This window comes from Stegostoma tigrinum, chromosome 8 (assembly GCF_030684315.1).
Source record: "Stegostoma tigrinum isolate sSteTig4 chromosome 8, sSteTig4.hap1, whole genome shotgun sequence".
Lineage (NCBI taxonomy): Eukaryota > Metazoa > Chordata > Chondrichthyes > Orectolobiformes > Stegostomatidae > Stegostoma > Stegostoma tigrinum.
Genome location: NC_081361.1, coordinates 32,088,648 through 32,104,340, shown reverse-complemented (window position 1 = coordinate 32,104,340; position 15,693 = coordinate 32,088,648). Strand labels below are relative to the sequence as shown.

The following is a 15,693-nucleotide window of genomic DNA, read 5'->3' as shown; positions in this document are numbered from 1 at the left end:
TGGTGTAGACTTGTTGGGCCGAAGGGCCTGTTTCCACACTGTAGGGATTCTGAGGTAACAAGCAAGGGAGATAAAAATGAATAGGGTAGATGTAGTGTATTTGGATTTTCAAAAGGCACTTGATAAGGGACCACACTTCATTAAGCACATGTGTTTGGGATCGTGTATTATCATGAATAAAGATTTGGCTAACTAATAGAAGACCACGAGGTCGTAGACTTGCTTGCTGAGCCATTGTGTTTGGTTGCAGACGTTTCGTTACCCTGCTAGGTAACATTGTCAGTGCGCCTCCAATGAAGTGTTGGTGTTCTGTCCCGGTTGTTATTCATATCTCTCGGTTTGCTGTGGTGGTTGGCATCACTTGCGTTTCTGTTTTTCTGCAGACGTTTCGTTACCCTGCTAGGTAACATTGTCAGTGCGCCTCCAATGAAGTGTTGGTGTTCTGTCCCGGTTGTTATTCATATCTCTCGGTTTGCTGTGGTGGTTGGCATCACTTGCGTTTCTGTTTTTCAGTGGTTGGTATATCAGGTCCAGTTCAATGTGCTTGGTTGTGGAGTTCCAGTTGGAATGCCAGGCCTCCAGGAATTCCCTGGCATGTCTCTGTTGGCTCATGCTATTATGGATGCATTGTCCCAGTTGAATTCATGTCCTCCTTTGTCCCGGTGTTTTGAGACCAGTGAGAATTGGTCATGTCTCTTGGTGGCCAGTTGGTGTTCAAGAGGGAAAACTTTTTTTTACATCTAGCAGTATCTGTTTTGTAAGAGTTGGGGTGGCTAAGTGGGAAGTCTCTTGCCCTTGAACCAGAAAGTCCTGGGGTTGTGGGCCTGCTACAGAAGAATACAATTGCTAGTGTAGGGAAGCCAGTGTATAGTGCCAGTCCTCGGCGTGGAGAAATTGGGAAGGCAAGTGGCAGGAAAGGCCACCTGCCAAACCCAAAAATTAGTGTTGATTTAGATGATCAACTGGCATTGTGGTGATGCCCATGTGACATGGGAAAAGCAGATAGAGGATCCATTAATGTCTGCATAATACGTGTATGCAAAAATACCCTTTTTTTTCCCCAAAAATAATACCCTTGCACATTTATTGGTAAAATTACCTTGATCAGACCACAGATTAATGGCATCCTGCCGAACAATTTAGCTACACTATTGTCAGTGGATTCTTTTTTGCTACAGTGTACGTGGGTTGGAGTGTTTCACAAATATTTTCCAACTTTGAGCTCCCTCCCAGTTTGTGAACTTTTCTCTGACTGAATAGGGTGAATCTTTCCCCGATGGGTGGTCATGTACTTGGGATGGACGTGGCTATTCTCTGGTGCCAGGCTGTGTCATTTCCTCTTAGTAGCCCAGTATGTCAATGTGTCAATACATAAGCTGCATGCACACACATGCACACTTTCACTATCTGATAGTAAATACGGGCCCACAAGGCGAACCTTGTGTGTGGCTACATTTTCCAAAAATTTTCATATGTTTCTTTTTAACCCCACAATAGTTTCATCACAGAGAAAGAAAAAGAAAGACAAGAGGAAGGGAAGGCCATGTTCAGATGCTGAGAAGAATTCAAATCCCAAATGTGGCCAGACTGTTGACAAAAGCTACCTGTGCTGTGATCATCATCGAGCCATGATAGCTGGCTTGGTTCTCCTTCGTAAAAGACGTGGTTTACTTGCGGGTGAGGAGCAAACATAAAGGGTGTTGTAGAATATGCAACAATTTTCATTGACATAACACTTTTGAAATGTAGGAAATGCAGTTCACATAGATAAAACAGAGGCCCCGTGGAAGTGCAGAATTTAAGGAAGGGAATTTCAGTGCTTAGAACTATCTGTTGAAGGAATTGCTGCTAATAGTTGGGAGAAATTGTAGAGGTGGCGGTGATGAATGGGGCCCAGGCTAGGACAAGAGGCCAGCGAGAAAGAAATGCAAAGTTTTTGGATGGTGGTTGGGCTGTAGGAGTTTAGAGATGGGAAGGAAGGAGGATATCGGAGATTTCAAACATGAAAATAAGGATTTTAAAATTGAGCCAATGCAAGTTAATGAGCACTGGGGTGAAGGCCAACTACAATCTTACTTGGCAGCAATAATGTTTTTCAGATAAATATGTGAGGTGTTTGCTTTTACACGTTTATCTTAACAATTCACAATCCCCCGAATGTTGATTCTCCAAAGGGCAAGAAGAAGCTTATTGAGAGGCTGGTATCTTGATATGGGAAAGTGACTGATATTTCATCTTCCCCATTTAACAGACAGATTGTAAATTTGAAAACTGATTCCCTGAGAATTATTTTTCTCCCAAAGGGAGGGAAGCGGGAAGATTAATATTAGTTAAAGGAGTGAACATGAAGATTTTCCATTTTGCTGAGGAATTGCATCAATGTTTAAACATTGTATTGATTGTATCACAAGGTTGTTAGTTTGTAAAATGGTCTTTTTTTCCCTTGGGAAAATGATCTTTTATGAATATGGTGAGGTAATGTTCTGAAATACCTTCACTTAGGATGTAACTTTGAATCGCAGAGAAGCTAAGAGTCAGTGTGAGTATTTTGCTTTGACATCAAAAGAGGGAAGATAAAACTCAAGTGGCATTGCTGAATATTATTTGGTATTGAATTGTTGCAGTGATGTTAGTTATAGATAGGATGGAATCTTCTTTCACCACTATCCAAAATGAACTGCTGCTTTTCCCTTCATGTTCAGTGGCGTAGTAACTGTGACTGGATTAGTAACGCATGACCAAAAATGCCTGAATATCTTCATGCATACACAGTTGAAATTAAGTAAAATTAATTGGAAGGAATAGGTTCCCAGAATGTGGGGGATGTTGCTAAGGTCCATGAAACTAATCTCTGGTTGTCGTGAGGTGGTGGAAGTGCTACTAAACTACCTTGAACGTTCATAGCGTCTAGAACAGTATGTCTGTGATAATGCTATGTAGGGAATTCTGAAATTCTAACAACGTCAGTCGTTGGGATGATGTGTAACTTGAAGTGATGTTGTTCCTGCAATATTAACCTTCTCTGTGACAGCATTCACAGAAGCGAGGCACGACTGGAGTCACCATGGTAGGTTATTGTCATATATTCTGTATGTTGTGTGTCGTGGAGCTACAACACCCCAGTGGTAATGGGGATGCATGCCAATTTTAGCAGCGTGGGAGATCAGTCGAGAAAATTGCAATGACTTGAACGGTGTTAACGTTCTTGAGACTTGTTATTGGTGTATTCAGCTGCATACCTTCAACCTTAATTCTCTATAATATTCTCCTTGTCTATACTGCATGCATCTCATTCTGTAATAAGTTGGGGTTTACTTCCACACATCTTGGCCAGTCGATTCTACGTTGCAAGTTCTCTGCATTTTCATAGCACCCATTTGTCATATTCCATTTTTCTGACATTTTGTGCATTTTGTCTTATCATGTTGTAGCAAAACTTTCAATATGCCAAAATTTCCTTAGTAGGCCCTCAACCTCTCTCTTTCTCACTGACCTGTTTTGAGAGTGGGAACACCCCAAATAGTATTGTTTCCAGTATTTTGACATTCCCATCCTAATTCTGACTTATTATTTTCCTTATTTCATTTCTGAGAGAAGCCGCTTCGATCATCTGAATTTAAGCAGCTACAGTGGTAGCCAGCGTGCATGCATCGAAGAATAAAATGCACATTAAAAGTGCAATTTCCATTTTGGTGACATTTCACAGCTCTTCTCACAGGTTTGTTGGCAGATTGAATGAGTAGTAGCAACTTGATCATAACAGCATAAATTATAGAAGCAAAATTAGGCTGTATGGTCCATCAAATCTACTCCGTCATTTGATCATGGCTGATATGTTTTACAACCCCATTTTCCCTGTCACTCTTAATCACCTTTACTAACTCTGGGGGAGGCAATGGCCTAGTGGTATTATCGCTGGACTGTTAATACAGAGACCCAGATAATGTTCTGGAGAAACGGGTTTGAATCCCACCATGGCAGATGGTGAAATTTGAATTCAATATAATTATCTGGAATTAAGAGTCTACTGATGACCATAAATCCATGGTCACTTGTCGGGAAAAGCCCATCTGGTTCACTAATATCCCTTAGGGAAGGAAACTGCCATCCCGACCTGGCCTGGCATGATTTCAGACCCACAGAAATTTGGCTGACTCTGAACTGCCCTCCGGGCAATTTGGGGTGGGCAATGAATGCTGCCTAGCCAGCAACGTCCTCATCCCATTAATGAATAAAGAAAACAAGAACCTATCTATTTCTGCCTTAAATACACAGCCCATCTGCAGCAATCATTGCCACAGATTCACCACGCTCTGGCTGAAGAAATTCCTCCTCATTTCCATTCTAAAGAGTTGCCCGCTCATTCTGAGAATGTGCTTTCAGATCCTAGTCTGTATTACTGGTGAGTGTCCTCGACATCCAGCATCTAACCGGGTATCCCATTGTTCTATAAGTTTTAATGAGATCCCCCGTTAACCTTCTAAATTCCATTGAGTACGGACCCAGAGTCCTCAACTGTTGCTGTATGACAAGTCCTTCATTCCCAGGATTATTCTTCTGAACCTTCTCTGGACCCACTCTAAGGCCAACACATTTTTCCTTAGATACAGGGCCCAAAACTGCTGACAATATTCCAAATGCAGTCTGATTAGAGCCTTGTATAGCCTCAGCAGTACATCTCTGTTCTTGTATTCTAGCCCTCTTGTGATGCATGTTCACATTGCATTTCCCTTCCTAACTGCTAATTGAACCTGCATGGTAACCTTGAGAATATTGAACAATGACTTCTAAGTCCCTTTGTGCTTTTTGATTTCATTCCCCATTTAGAAAATAGTCTACGCCTCTAGACTTCTTACCGAAGTACGTAACCTTGCACTTTCCCACACTGTATTCAATCTGCCATTTCTTTGCTCACTCCCAGAGTCCAAAGTCTTTCTGCAGCATCCCGCTTCCTCAACACTACCTGTTCCCCCCACCTATCTTTGTCATCTGCAAACTGAGTAACAATGTCCTTGGTTCCTTCGTCCAGATCATTAATGTATAATGGGAATCTGGCTATCTTCAGATCCTTCTGCTTCGCCAGCGCCTTCTCCTTAGTGATAGCTGCTGCATTCGCCTCTGACTCCTGACTGTCTTGAGAGCCTGGTGTGTTGTTGGTGTGTTCCAGCTTGAAAATTGATGCAAGCTACCTATTAATTTCTTCACCATTTCGTTATTCTACTACTTCTTACTACTTCTCTAGCTTCACTTTCCAGTTTTCCAATGTTCCCTCTTGTCTCCCTTGTACCTTTTGTATATATGAAAATGCTTGAAATCTTCCTTTATATTGCTAGCTACTGTAGCCATCAACCCCCTCTTTATTGCTTTTTTACTTATCTGCTGCTGGCTTTCAAAGGTTTCTCAATTCTCTGGCTTCCCAGTAACCCTCACCTCATTGTATGCTTTTGCTTTTATGCATCCCTGGCTTCCCTTGTCAACCAGGGTTACCTTGTCCTCCCCTTAGCATGCTTCGTGTTTCTTGAGACAATTTTGGGCTGTCTTCTGAATTACCCCGAGAAACCCTTGCCATTGCTGCTCCATCACCTTCCCTGCTTGGCTCCCCTTCCAATCAACTCCGTCCAGCTCCTCCCTCATGGTTTTTCTAGTTACTTTTACACAGTTGTAAGACCGTTACATCTGATTTCGGCTTCTCCCTCTCAAACTGCGGGGTTGAGCATCTGTTGCATGCCATTGCTCATGAATAATTCAATTATTATAATAGCCTGAGATATAAGCCTAAGTGTTTTATCCCTGAACGTGACTGCTGATACAGTAAATACTATACTGGAAATTTGTTTAGCTGAAATTTCCTTTGCAGCTCTTTAGAAAGAAGCTTTTCAAGCAGCATTCTGAGTTTATCACTCTTGATCTTTTTGAATAGTGACATCTTGATTGTACACAGAATTGTTTGCTTGGGTGACCAGCTTTCGTTTTTTTTTGTTTGCTCTTTAGACACTCCCTTTTCTCTGCTCGTGGTTGGCCTAGGCGGTGGCAGCCTTCCATCATTTATCCATGACTATTTCTCCCAATCGACCGTTGACACCATTGAAATTGACCCCATGGTGTTGGAGGTGGCAACCACATGGTTTGGGTTTTCTCAAGATGATCGAATGAAGGTGATTCTGGCAGATGGCTTGAGCTATATTCATACGGTCGCAGACAGCGGTAAGGAATCCTACTAGCAGATCAACGTTTGTACAGCAGTGCACTGTGCTTCCCTAATTAATCTTACTCCTCCTTTCTTCCATGCTAATGAGTGTACAATAGCCTAAATTTGTTCAGTAGCCATTCTTAAAAAGCATATACACCCCCACACCTACCATGTGCACGCACACTTTTTATGACTAGCAAGATTTTGAATTATGCTAAAGATTGCCATGGCATCCTTTAATATCACAGGAGGTTTTTTTTATCGGAACATAGAAACAAGAGTAGGCCATTCAACCAATCGAGTCTGCCCTGTCTTTCTAGATAATGGCTGATCTTCTCCTCCAAAGTGCAGGAAAATGGCAATCTTCATATTCCTTCATGGCAGTTGTCTCCAGTAACGTATCGATTTTCTCTCTGAAACCTGCTCAATTATTTAATCTCCGTAGCCTTCTTGGGTAGAGAATTCCAAAGATTCACCACTCTCTGAAGAAATTTCTCCTGTTTTGCAATTTTATTATCCTTGAGACCATAGAGTTGAATTAATTGCTGAAGCCATTTTCTGAATTCCAAATCTTCAACAATGCCTGACAAACAACCCTCCCACCCCACTCCACCCAGATTGGACATTTGCATCAGCATTCACCCTTTGTATCTAAATCTATCTGAATTTATCGTCAACCTTACAAACTGACCCGGGAAAGCGGCCCAGGAACAGAATAATTTATTTTACTTGCTCACTTTCTGGAATCCATTTTATTTTGTTCAGCTTTACACCACTTGCAATGTGATTCATTCAGTTTGCCTTTTGTTTTTTAAAGTCCATGTCATTTTACTTTTTTGAAGATTGATGAAGATAATGCAATCTCCAGGTTTAAATGGATTTCATCCTCAGGTCTCAAAAGAGGTTTCTGAGGAAGTAGTGAATGTGTTGGTGTTAATTTTCTAAATTTCCCTTTCCGAGCGCTGCCCCTTGGTCAAGTGATCTTAACAACCCAGCTTCAACAGCCCTTTGTGATAAAGAATTGTACCGTCATTACCCTCTGAGAGAAAGAGATTCTCCTTGTCTCTTAACCCCTTACAATGAGATTATGTCCTTGGATCCTACACTGTCCCAGAAGGGAAAAACAATGTCTCCATGCTGACCCTGTCCAATCCCTTCGGAATCTTAAAAAGGTACCGTCCAGTTGGAAAATAGCTAAAATAACCCCTCTGTTCAGGAATAGAAGGAGGCAGTAAATGAGGAACTCCCAGTTAGATGGACATTTGTCATAGCGAAGGTGCTGGAATTCATCATTAATGAGATTATAGCTGTGCACTTAGAGAAATGTCATTAGGAGGAGTGAGCGTAGTTTTGTCGAAGGGAAATCATATCCAACTGATTTATTGTATTTCTTTGAAGGAGTAACCTGCATTGTGGATAATCTGGAGTCCGTGGACATACTGTACTGGGATCTCCATAAGCGTTTGATAGAGTGCTACATCAAACGTTATTACAGAAGATAAAAGCTCATGCTGTAGGGATAATTGCATGGATTGAAGATTGGCTGGCCGTCAGAAAACAGATAATATGCATATAAAGGTCTTTGATTGGCAGAATGGGGTTGTTGAAGCTCTACAGGGATCTGTGCTGGGTCTCATCATTTTATAAATTACATCAGTGACTTAGATGAAAGAAACAAAGGCATGGTACCTAAATTTGCAGACTACAAAAAGACAAGTATGTTGTGAGGAAGACGTAAGGAAGTTGCTGATGGGCAATGATAGCTTGATTGATTGAGTGGGTAGAAATCTAGCAGGCAGAGTATAATGTGGGAAGTGAATCACATTGGCAGGCAGGTTGAAAAAGCAAAGTATTATGTGAACAGAACATAACGAGTTAGTATTCAGGTACAGCATGTAATCAAGAAGACTAATGAAATGTTATCTTTTCAAAGTAAGGTTGTTATGTTCAATTTTCAAGGTTTTGAAGCCATGCCTCTAATGCTGTGTATAGGTTTGGACTCTGCTTTTAAAGTAGGATCTAGGTGCTTTAGAAGCAGTGCAGAAGGAGTTTACTGGTTGGTACCGAGACTGAGTTGGTTGTCTTATGAGGGGAGGTTGGAGAAGCTGGGCTTGTTTGGAAGAAGTTACAAATTCTGAATGGTTTGACAAGAGAGACTTGGAAAGTATGTTTTATCTTGTGTTTCAGTCCAAAATTAGGCACACGGTTATAAAAATTGGGAGTAACCTTTTAAGGACAGGGTGAGAATCTTTATAACCTAAGGGTTGTGTGATTTTTTGGAACTCCTTGACCCAGAAGGCAGTGAAAGTTGGGTCACCAAGTATTTTTAAGGCAGAGGTGAATAGATTGTGGTTATGTGGGAAAATTAAGGGTTGCTGGGATTGGTGGCAATATAAAATCTGGAACGGTGATCTGATGGAGTGGCAGAGCAGGCTTGAGAAGCTGCTCCTATTTCAAATGGTCATGCCAATTTTAACACTGAAATATATTTACAAGGAATGGGGTGTATCACAGTGTCAGCCACATCTTCACCCGCGTTTTAATGTCGAGCAAATCTGTTTCGCTATCCCTTGAGATTGCTTCATTTGCCTCTGAGTTTGGAAACTATTGATTTAATGAAGTGTCCTATGTTCCAACTATTCCTTTCATATTATATTTCATATTTTTCTAGGTGAGGGGATGGAAACAATAGCTAGTTTCTGATCTCCAAACCCCATTGTTCCACTTGTATTTTTATCCACATTCTGAGCTGACATGCCGCACCAAGCGTGACTTTCTTATGTTTATTGCATTAGCAAATCTAGGGCATCACTAGCTTAGTTCTGTCGTATGCTTTTCACAAATAGCAAATGTGAGTAATTATTGTAGTTTTCTCTTCCTCTGCTTCATAGTTCTGGCCCAAATATATACTCCAGAAATAATCCACAAATGGTTAAATCAGTTGAGGGGGATTGAAATTTTAATGTGTTGGATTTTGATTGTGTTATATTTTCGAAGTTATCATTTACAATAATTTGCAACGGCACTTGATCTCCTTAATTTTATATTTACTGGTATCATTACCTCTAAAGTCTTTTTAAACTTTGGGAACTTTGAATTAAAGCCAGAAGTTCTGATTTTTCTGATAGATGTTTGTGTACTTACTGTTTTCCATTCATCCCAATCCTGCATCCACTGTTAACAGGTTCATATAACAGAAAAGTGACTGACAACTAAATGTCACAGAGATAGTAGGAACTGCCGATGCCGGAGAATCTGAGATAACACGGTATGAAGTTGGATGAACACAGCCGGACAAGCAGCATCAGAGGAACAGGGAAAGCTTGACGCTTTGGGTCGGGACCCTTCTTCTGAGGAAAGGTCCTGACCTGAAACGTTAAGCTTTCCTGCTCCTCTGATGCTGCTTGTCCCGCTGTGTTCATCCAGCTTCACACCGTGTTATCTCCGAAAACTAAATGTGTTTCTTTTGTTTCCACAGGGAAAGTCTCCTATGATGTTATTATGTTTGATGTTGATAGCAAAGACACCACTCTGGGAATGAGCTGTCCTCCTGTAGCATTTGTAGAGGATGCATTTCTGCAGAAAGTACGAAACCTTCTAGCACACCAAGGTGATTGACCTATACCTTCAAAGAACTTTATTGATTGAAGCACAGGTTTACAGTATTTGTGCAACAAGTATATCTTATGTATTTGTGTTGGGAACACCATGGAAATTGTGCTAATTTTGCTCCAACAATAATACAAGGACACAGGCTAATGATTTGTGGACGTGAGTTCAAATCCCATTACAACAGCTGACAGAATTTAAATTCAATTCATAAATCTGGAGTACAAAGGTAAGAGTGATCAACACAACTATCATTGTTGTAAAAACACATCTAGTTCAATAATGTCCTGAAGGGATGAAATCTACCAACTTTGCTGGTGTGGTTCATCTGAGATGCCAGAAATGTAGCAATGTAATTGGCTGTTAACTGCCCCCTGAAATAGGCAAGAAAACCATTAAAGCTCAAGAGCAATTAGGGAATGAACAAAAACAATTGGCTTTGCCATTGATGTCCACTTCCCATTAAAGTATTTAAGCAGCGTGCCAGAAAACAAGTAATGCCGTGCCCACTAAAACTTAATCCCAGCAGTTTTCCTATATTGATTTATCCTTGAAACTCCTGTACGAGTGCGAGGTTTTGTTGCTTTGTTGGACATTAGCTAGACGTTGCCCATGGAGATAAAGGGATCAAGGGATATGAGGAGAGGGTGGGAATGGAATACTAATATTTCATGATCAGCCATGATTGTTTTGAGTAGTAATGCAGACTCTAAGAGCCAAATGACCTACTCCTCCACCTATTTTCTATGTTTCTATGTCCTCTCAGAACATCCAACACACCTGCTCAGGTTTTTACCCAGCCAGACAAAAATGTTGTGTTTGTTTGAACCAACTTTGTCCCAGTAGGAGCACACTAATCTCTGAATAAAGAGATGGTCTGTTCAAGTCCCTTGCCAGGATGTGATTGATACTTGAGTACAACTGAAGGCGGTCTACGTTGGGTGAAGTGTGGATTTTCACGTGACCCTTGGCTTTCATTTAAGACACTTAAATGTACAAAATCCCTTGATACTAAACAAAGAAAAGCAAGTGTGTTCTGGCTAGCAATTGCCACACTAAACAGTTTGCATTAAACATTATCTGCCTGTTTATTTAATTGCTGTTTTTAACATCTTGCACACAGCAAGAACCACTTTGCAGCAGCAGTCTCTATTGGCTTGTCCCAATTCCAACCTTTTCCTCAACTATATGGTGCCCCATAGTAGCATTATCTGCAGGCATGGGGTCAGGCACCAGCACCCGCACGCACTCATTCCTCCAATGGCCAAATCTGCATGATTTGCAGTTTCTTTTAAAGAAACAATGACCAACCTTCGATTCCTGCCACAATATCTTGCCACTGTTTTGTACCCTGAAACTGGCTTCCAGTCACCCAGAGGGTCATATTTAAAATTCTCCTCATTGTGGTTTAAATCCCTGCCCAATCTCTAACCATTTCCAGTTCTGTGCCTCAATGACTGCTCACCCCCTTCATCCCTCACCAAACCCTCCAGGGTTTTGAATATCTGGCCTCTTGCAGGTTGCCAACCATTGGAAATGATACCTTCACACACATGGACCTTACACTCTAGCATTCCATCCTTAAATTTCTCTGCTTCTTCACACCCCCGTCCTGACTCAAGAACTTATCAAAACTCTCTCTTTTGTCTAAGTGAGTTCTGCTTTCCACAAGGTAATTTGAGGAGACAGGAAGAAACTGTATTTTATGTGGTTAGGTAAGGAATTTGGAGCCCACTGTTTCGGATCAGCTTGGGAGCTTTTTCCAAAATGAACCTTAGAGTCAGACAGCATGGAACCAGACCCTTCTGTCTAACTTGTCCATGCTGACCAATTTTCCAAAACTAAACTGTTCCCACTTGCCTGCATTTGGCTCATCCCTCTAAGCCTTTCCTATTAATGAACCTGTACAAATGTCTTTTAAATGTAACTGTACCTGCATTTACTGCTAGTATCATGAAAAGAGTTCAGATATATTTTAAAATCTAGCAGAATCTGCAGGTGAATGACATGGAGTCAAAATTAAATATAGACACTTCTGCCCTGTATCTCAAAGTTATCCACAAGCTCCTTTGTGCCACAAACATGACAGATTAAAGTGATCTGAAAAGAAAGCAAGTGTGAAGTGAGGAAAAACATTCTGCATTCAGCCAATGCTTCTTACATTATTTCCATGAAAGTATGTGCTGTATCAAAATTGGACTAGTCTTCTCAATATGAACGTTAATTTATCACCATAACTGATTTGAGAACAAGAGATATAACTTGCATAGAATGCATATTTAATATTTAACGGGCCTTCATTCTCAATGTTGCAGGACTCTTCATTCTGAATCTTGTCTGCAGGGACCATGTTCTGAAAGAGAAGGTAATGGCAGTGATCAAAGGTGTATTTCCTCTCGTTTACCTCCAGAAAATTGAGGATGAGGTAAATGAAATTTTGTACTGCCAGTTGTCCACGGAACATAAGGTCGGATCAAAAGATCTTCTTGAGGCAGGTCAGATGCTGGAAAATGCTTTGAAGAAACCTGGCAGACATTGGGATCCATCATATAATCTTGCAGAAATGTTGAAGGCAGTTAGAATTGTGTGAAGATTCCTACGCTCCTGGACTAAATACTTGTATTTTTTTCTGTTTATTATTTGCAGTGACTGTTGCCATTCAATAAGAATATTATGTATCTCTGAAATGTTCATGATGCACTCAACAAAACAAAATGGTGTGCCTTACCGTTTTATTTCGGGAAGAGAAAGGTTATCAGGAAATTTTGAACCAAGATAGTTGAAAAATTGTTTTTAAAAAGGTCAGCAATTAAGAACAGAGGTTTTCTTTCAGAATTTCTTTTGTATAGTATATTAAGCAATTAGTTTCTTTTCTTAAAAAAAAAGGAGCCTATCTTTTTAACACAGGGGCTTTTCAAATGGTACCATGTACCCACTGAGCCACTCAGGTCATGAAGTCCTCATTCAATGCCTAATTGTACAGTCATGGAGTTGTACAGAAGGAAAACAGACGCTTCAGTCAAACTTGTCCAGGCTGTCCAGTATCCTAAATTAATCTCATCCCATTTGCCAGCATTTGACCCATATCCCCCTAAACTCTTCCTTTTTATGTACTCATCCAAATGCCTTTTACATCTTGTTTTTGTACCAGCCTCCACCACTTCCTCTGGCAGCTTGCACCATACATGCACCACCCTCTGCATGAAAGAAAGAATTGCCCCTTAGGTCCCTTTTAAATCTTTCCCCTCTCAACTTAAAACCGTGCCCTGTAGTTTGGACTCCCCTGCCCTAGGAAAAAGCTTGCCTATTCACCCTATGCATGCCCCTCAATATTTTATGATCCTCTGTAAGATCACCCCTCAGCCTCTTACACTGAAAGGAAAATAGCCCCAGTCTATTCAGCCGCTCCCTATAGCTCAAAGACTGCAAACCTGGCAACATCCTTGTAAATCTTTTCTGCATCCTTTCAAGTTTAACAGCATCCTATAGCAGTGGGACCAGAACTGAACACAGTGACTGGGCTGCTTTTTGAATACTGTCTGGTACTGCTGCAACGTGACCTCTCAACTCCGATATTCAATGCACTATACTCAATAAAGGCAAACATACCAAATGCCTTCTGTACTATCCTGTCTACCCGGGACTTCACTTTCAAGGAGTTATGAACCTGCACCCCCTAGGACCTGACCATTAGCTGTTCGAGTTCTGCATTGATTTGCCTTACCAAAATGAAACACCTCATATATATCTATATATTTAAACCCCATCTGCCATTTCACTGCCCGTTGGCCCAAAGTTATCTGATCTTTGTTCTATAGACAGTTAGTGCAGTACAAATGTCTCCAAGTGGCTTTCATAAAATAAATCCTATTTTACGACCTATCTGTGTACTATAAATGTTTTTGTATATTTAAAATTCTAAGTGAAATTAGTACAATATCCTAATTTATCAACTTTTTTCAACCTTTTATTTACAGGTATTATGGTTTGTGACAAATTTGTGTGTTTCTGATGCACCCCATCACAGTGTGGTGATGGGGCTCTGGTTATTTTCCCAAACCATTGTAATTCACAAAGCCTGGTAAATGTGTTATTTGCTTTTGTTTTAACTGTAAGTTAATTTCAAAAGTCTCTAGGATCTTCAGTTAATTTATTATCTTTAGTAATATGACATGTTTTAAATTTTTCCAGTTGTACCACAAGTGACAACAACTTTCGTTTTAGGAGGAACTGATTTTAATTTATTTTGTTCCTTCTTGTGACGGTGAACGTACGCAATTTGTGCAGAAGCCTATTATTTTCCTGTGTAACAGTGTGTAAACGTTCTGATACTAATGAGAAGACTGTTTAAAATTGAGTTTTTGTTAATGTAATAATCTTTCCTGTGATAGTTTGACTAAGCTTTGAGTGAATCTTTGAGATGCACGGGAAGTGGCTGAGGGTGACTGCATGCACCTGTGGATCAATACGTACGCCTCTGTATAAGATTTTTATTTCCACAATAATGTACCTGACTAGTGCACTCCCTTGTTAAATTAGTTGCCTATAATAATCTTTGGTTTTGCCAACCATCTGAAACGCTGATTAATTGATTGACTTGCCATACTGTTAATGAATCAATGCTGGGGACAAATTATTAAATCACTAAAATTAACTACATTAATGATTAGTTACATTAATGGTTATAGTAGGTCACCTGTCATACAATTTAGCTTCAATCCCTTCTTGGAAAGAACAAAATAAGTTTTCCATTCGTTTTTAGTAATGGAAGGAAACAGTTATTGTCATTATTGCTCCATGAAATCTAAACACTTGTTTACCCTAATCCCTGTTGGGAGCAATGATTTTTTTTTGAAAAGAGACGTGAATTTCTCCGTGACCAATGCAAAGAATTGCATCTTAATGTTTCAAACAGCAAGCAAACTAAATTCAACATTGACTAAACATTGGTTATTTGGCAACAAATGTACTCAGTTAGGGAGAAGGCGTTCCTCATTGATTTCTTAACACAGCAAAAACGCCACATTCCGTTGCTGCGAGTAATGGAGCAGAAACGTATTCTTCTCTGTAAAGTCCCAGGTTTCTTCCAACACCATCTCTTTCCGCAGCCCTTCCTTTTAAAATAATATCCAATTACTCAGGCTTCTGAGCCTCATTGATTTGACTTCCACGTGTAAGCACTCTCTGGCAATTCTATGGTCCTTAAATACATAAAAACTTCATCTCGCTAAACACGGAGTTTGCGTGTGCGCGCGCACCGGCATTGCGCTTCGTGGTTAAAGCAAAAAATTGGTCCTTTTTGTCAGCTTGTTACAACAGCAGCTGTTTTTCTCAGGCTGAGGAATCCTGGGGTTTGCTCTCTAGGTGGATGTGCGGAATCAGGGAAGAATGGTGGGTGGAACGTTATTTCCGAGGATAGAAGCTGCCAAGTCCCAAGATGTGACAGTTAATAGATCCTGTTGTGTTAAATATTAGACTGTCTCCAGCACCCTCCTCGCACACATTCACCACTTGCTGTATATGCACTTGTATGCCAACCCATTCTCGCCTTTCACCAATGAGTCCTCATAACCCCCATTCCTACCTATCATTGTCCTAACTGCCTCTTACAGCCCCTAACCCAGTTTAATATTTCATGATGTGTCTCAAAATGCTTTTACGTTTCATTTTAAAATTACTTACCCTTCCAATTCTCCAATACAAAATCAGTTTTGAGACGTCAAATAAAAATGTACCGTCATTTGATATGAACCTGGATTCACTTCTGTCTCAGCATCCAGATGCCATTGAGTAGGGAATGCAAAACGCAACTTGCGTGAATGGAGCACACTACGGGTAAATTAGGGGTAGGGAGTGTTTTCAACAAACGATAGCGAGCGAATGCATATTAGAAG

General features: G+C 40.5%; 1 protein-coding gene across 2 annotated transcripts in view; it reads left to right on the top strand.

The window, feature by feature from the left end:
* mettl13 (methyltransferase 13, eEF1A lysine and N-terminal methyltransferase) overlaps window positions 1-15,448 on the top strand; it is a 28,680-nt gene extending 13,232 nt beyond the window's left edge. The window contains exons 6-9 of one of the 2 annotated variants that reach the window (XM_048539737.2): window positions 1,498-1,677; window positions 5,992-6,204; window positions 9,669-9,800; window positions 12,115-15,448. In XM_048539737.2, coding sequence (XP_048395694.1) covers window positions 1,498-1,677; window positions 5,992-6,204; window positions 9,669-9,800; window positions 12,115-12,389 — 800 coding nt within the window. In that variant the 3' untranslated portion in view covers window positions 12,390-15,448. Of the gene's footprint in view, window positions 1-1,497; window positions 1,678-5,991; window positions 6,205-7,588; window positions 9,437-9,668; window positions 9,801-12,114 lie in introns of those variants that run through there. The other variant, XM_059647769.1, reaches the window with a different exon arrangement.
* Window positions 15,449-15,693: the final 245 nt, after the last annotated feature.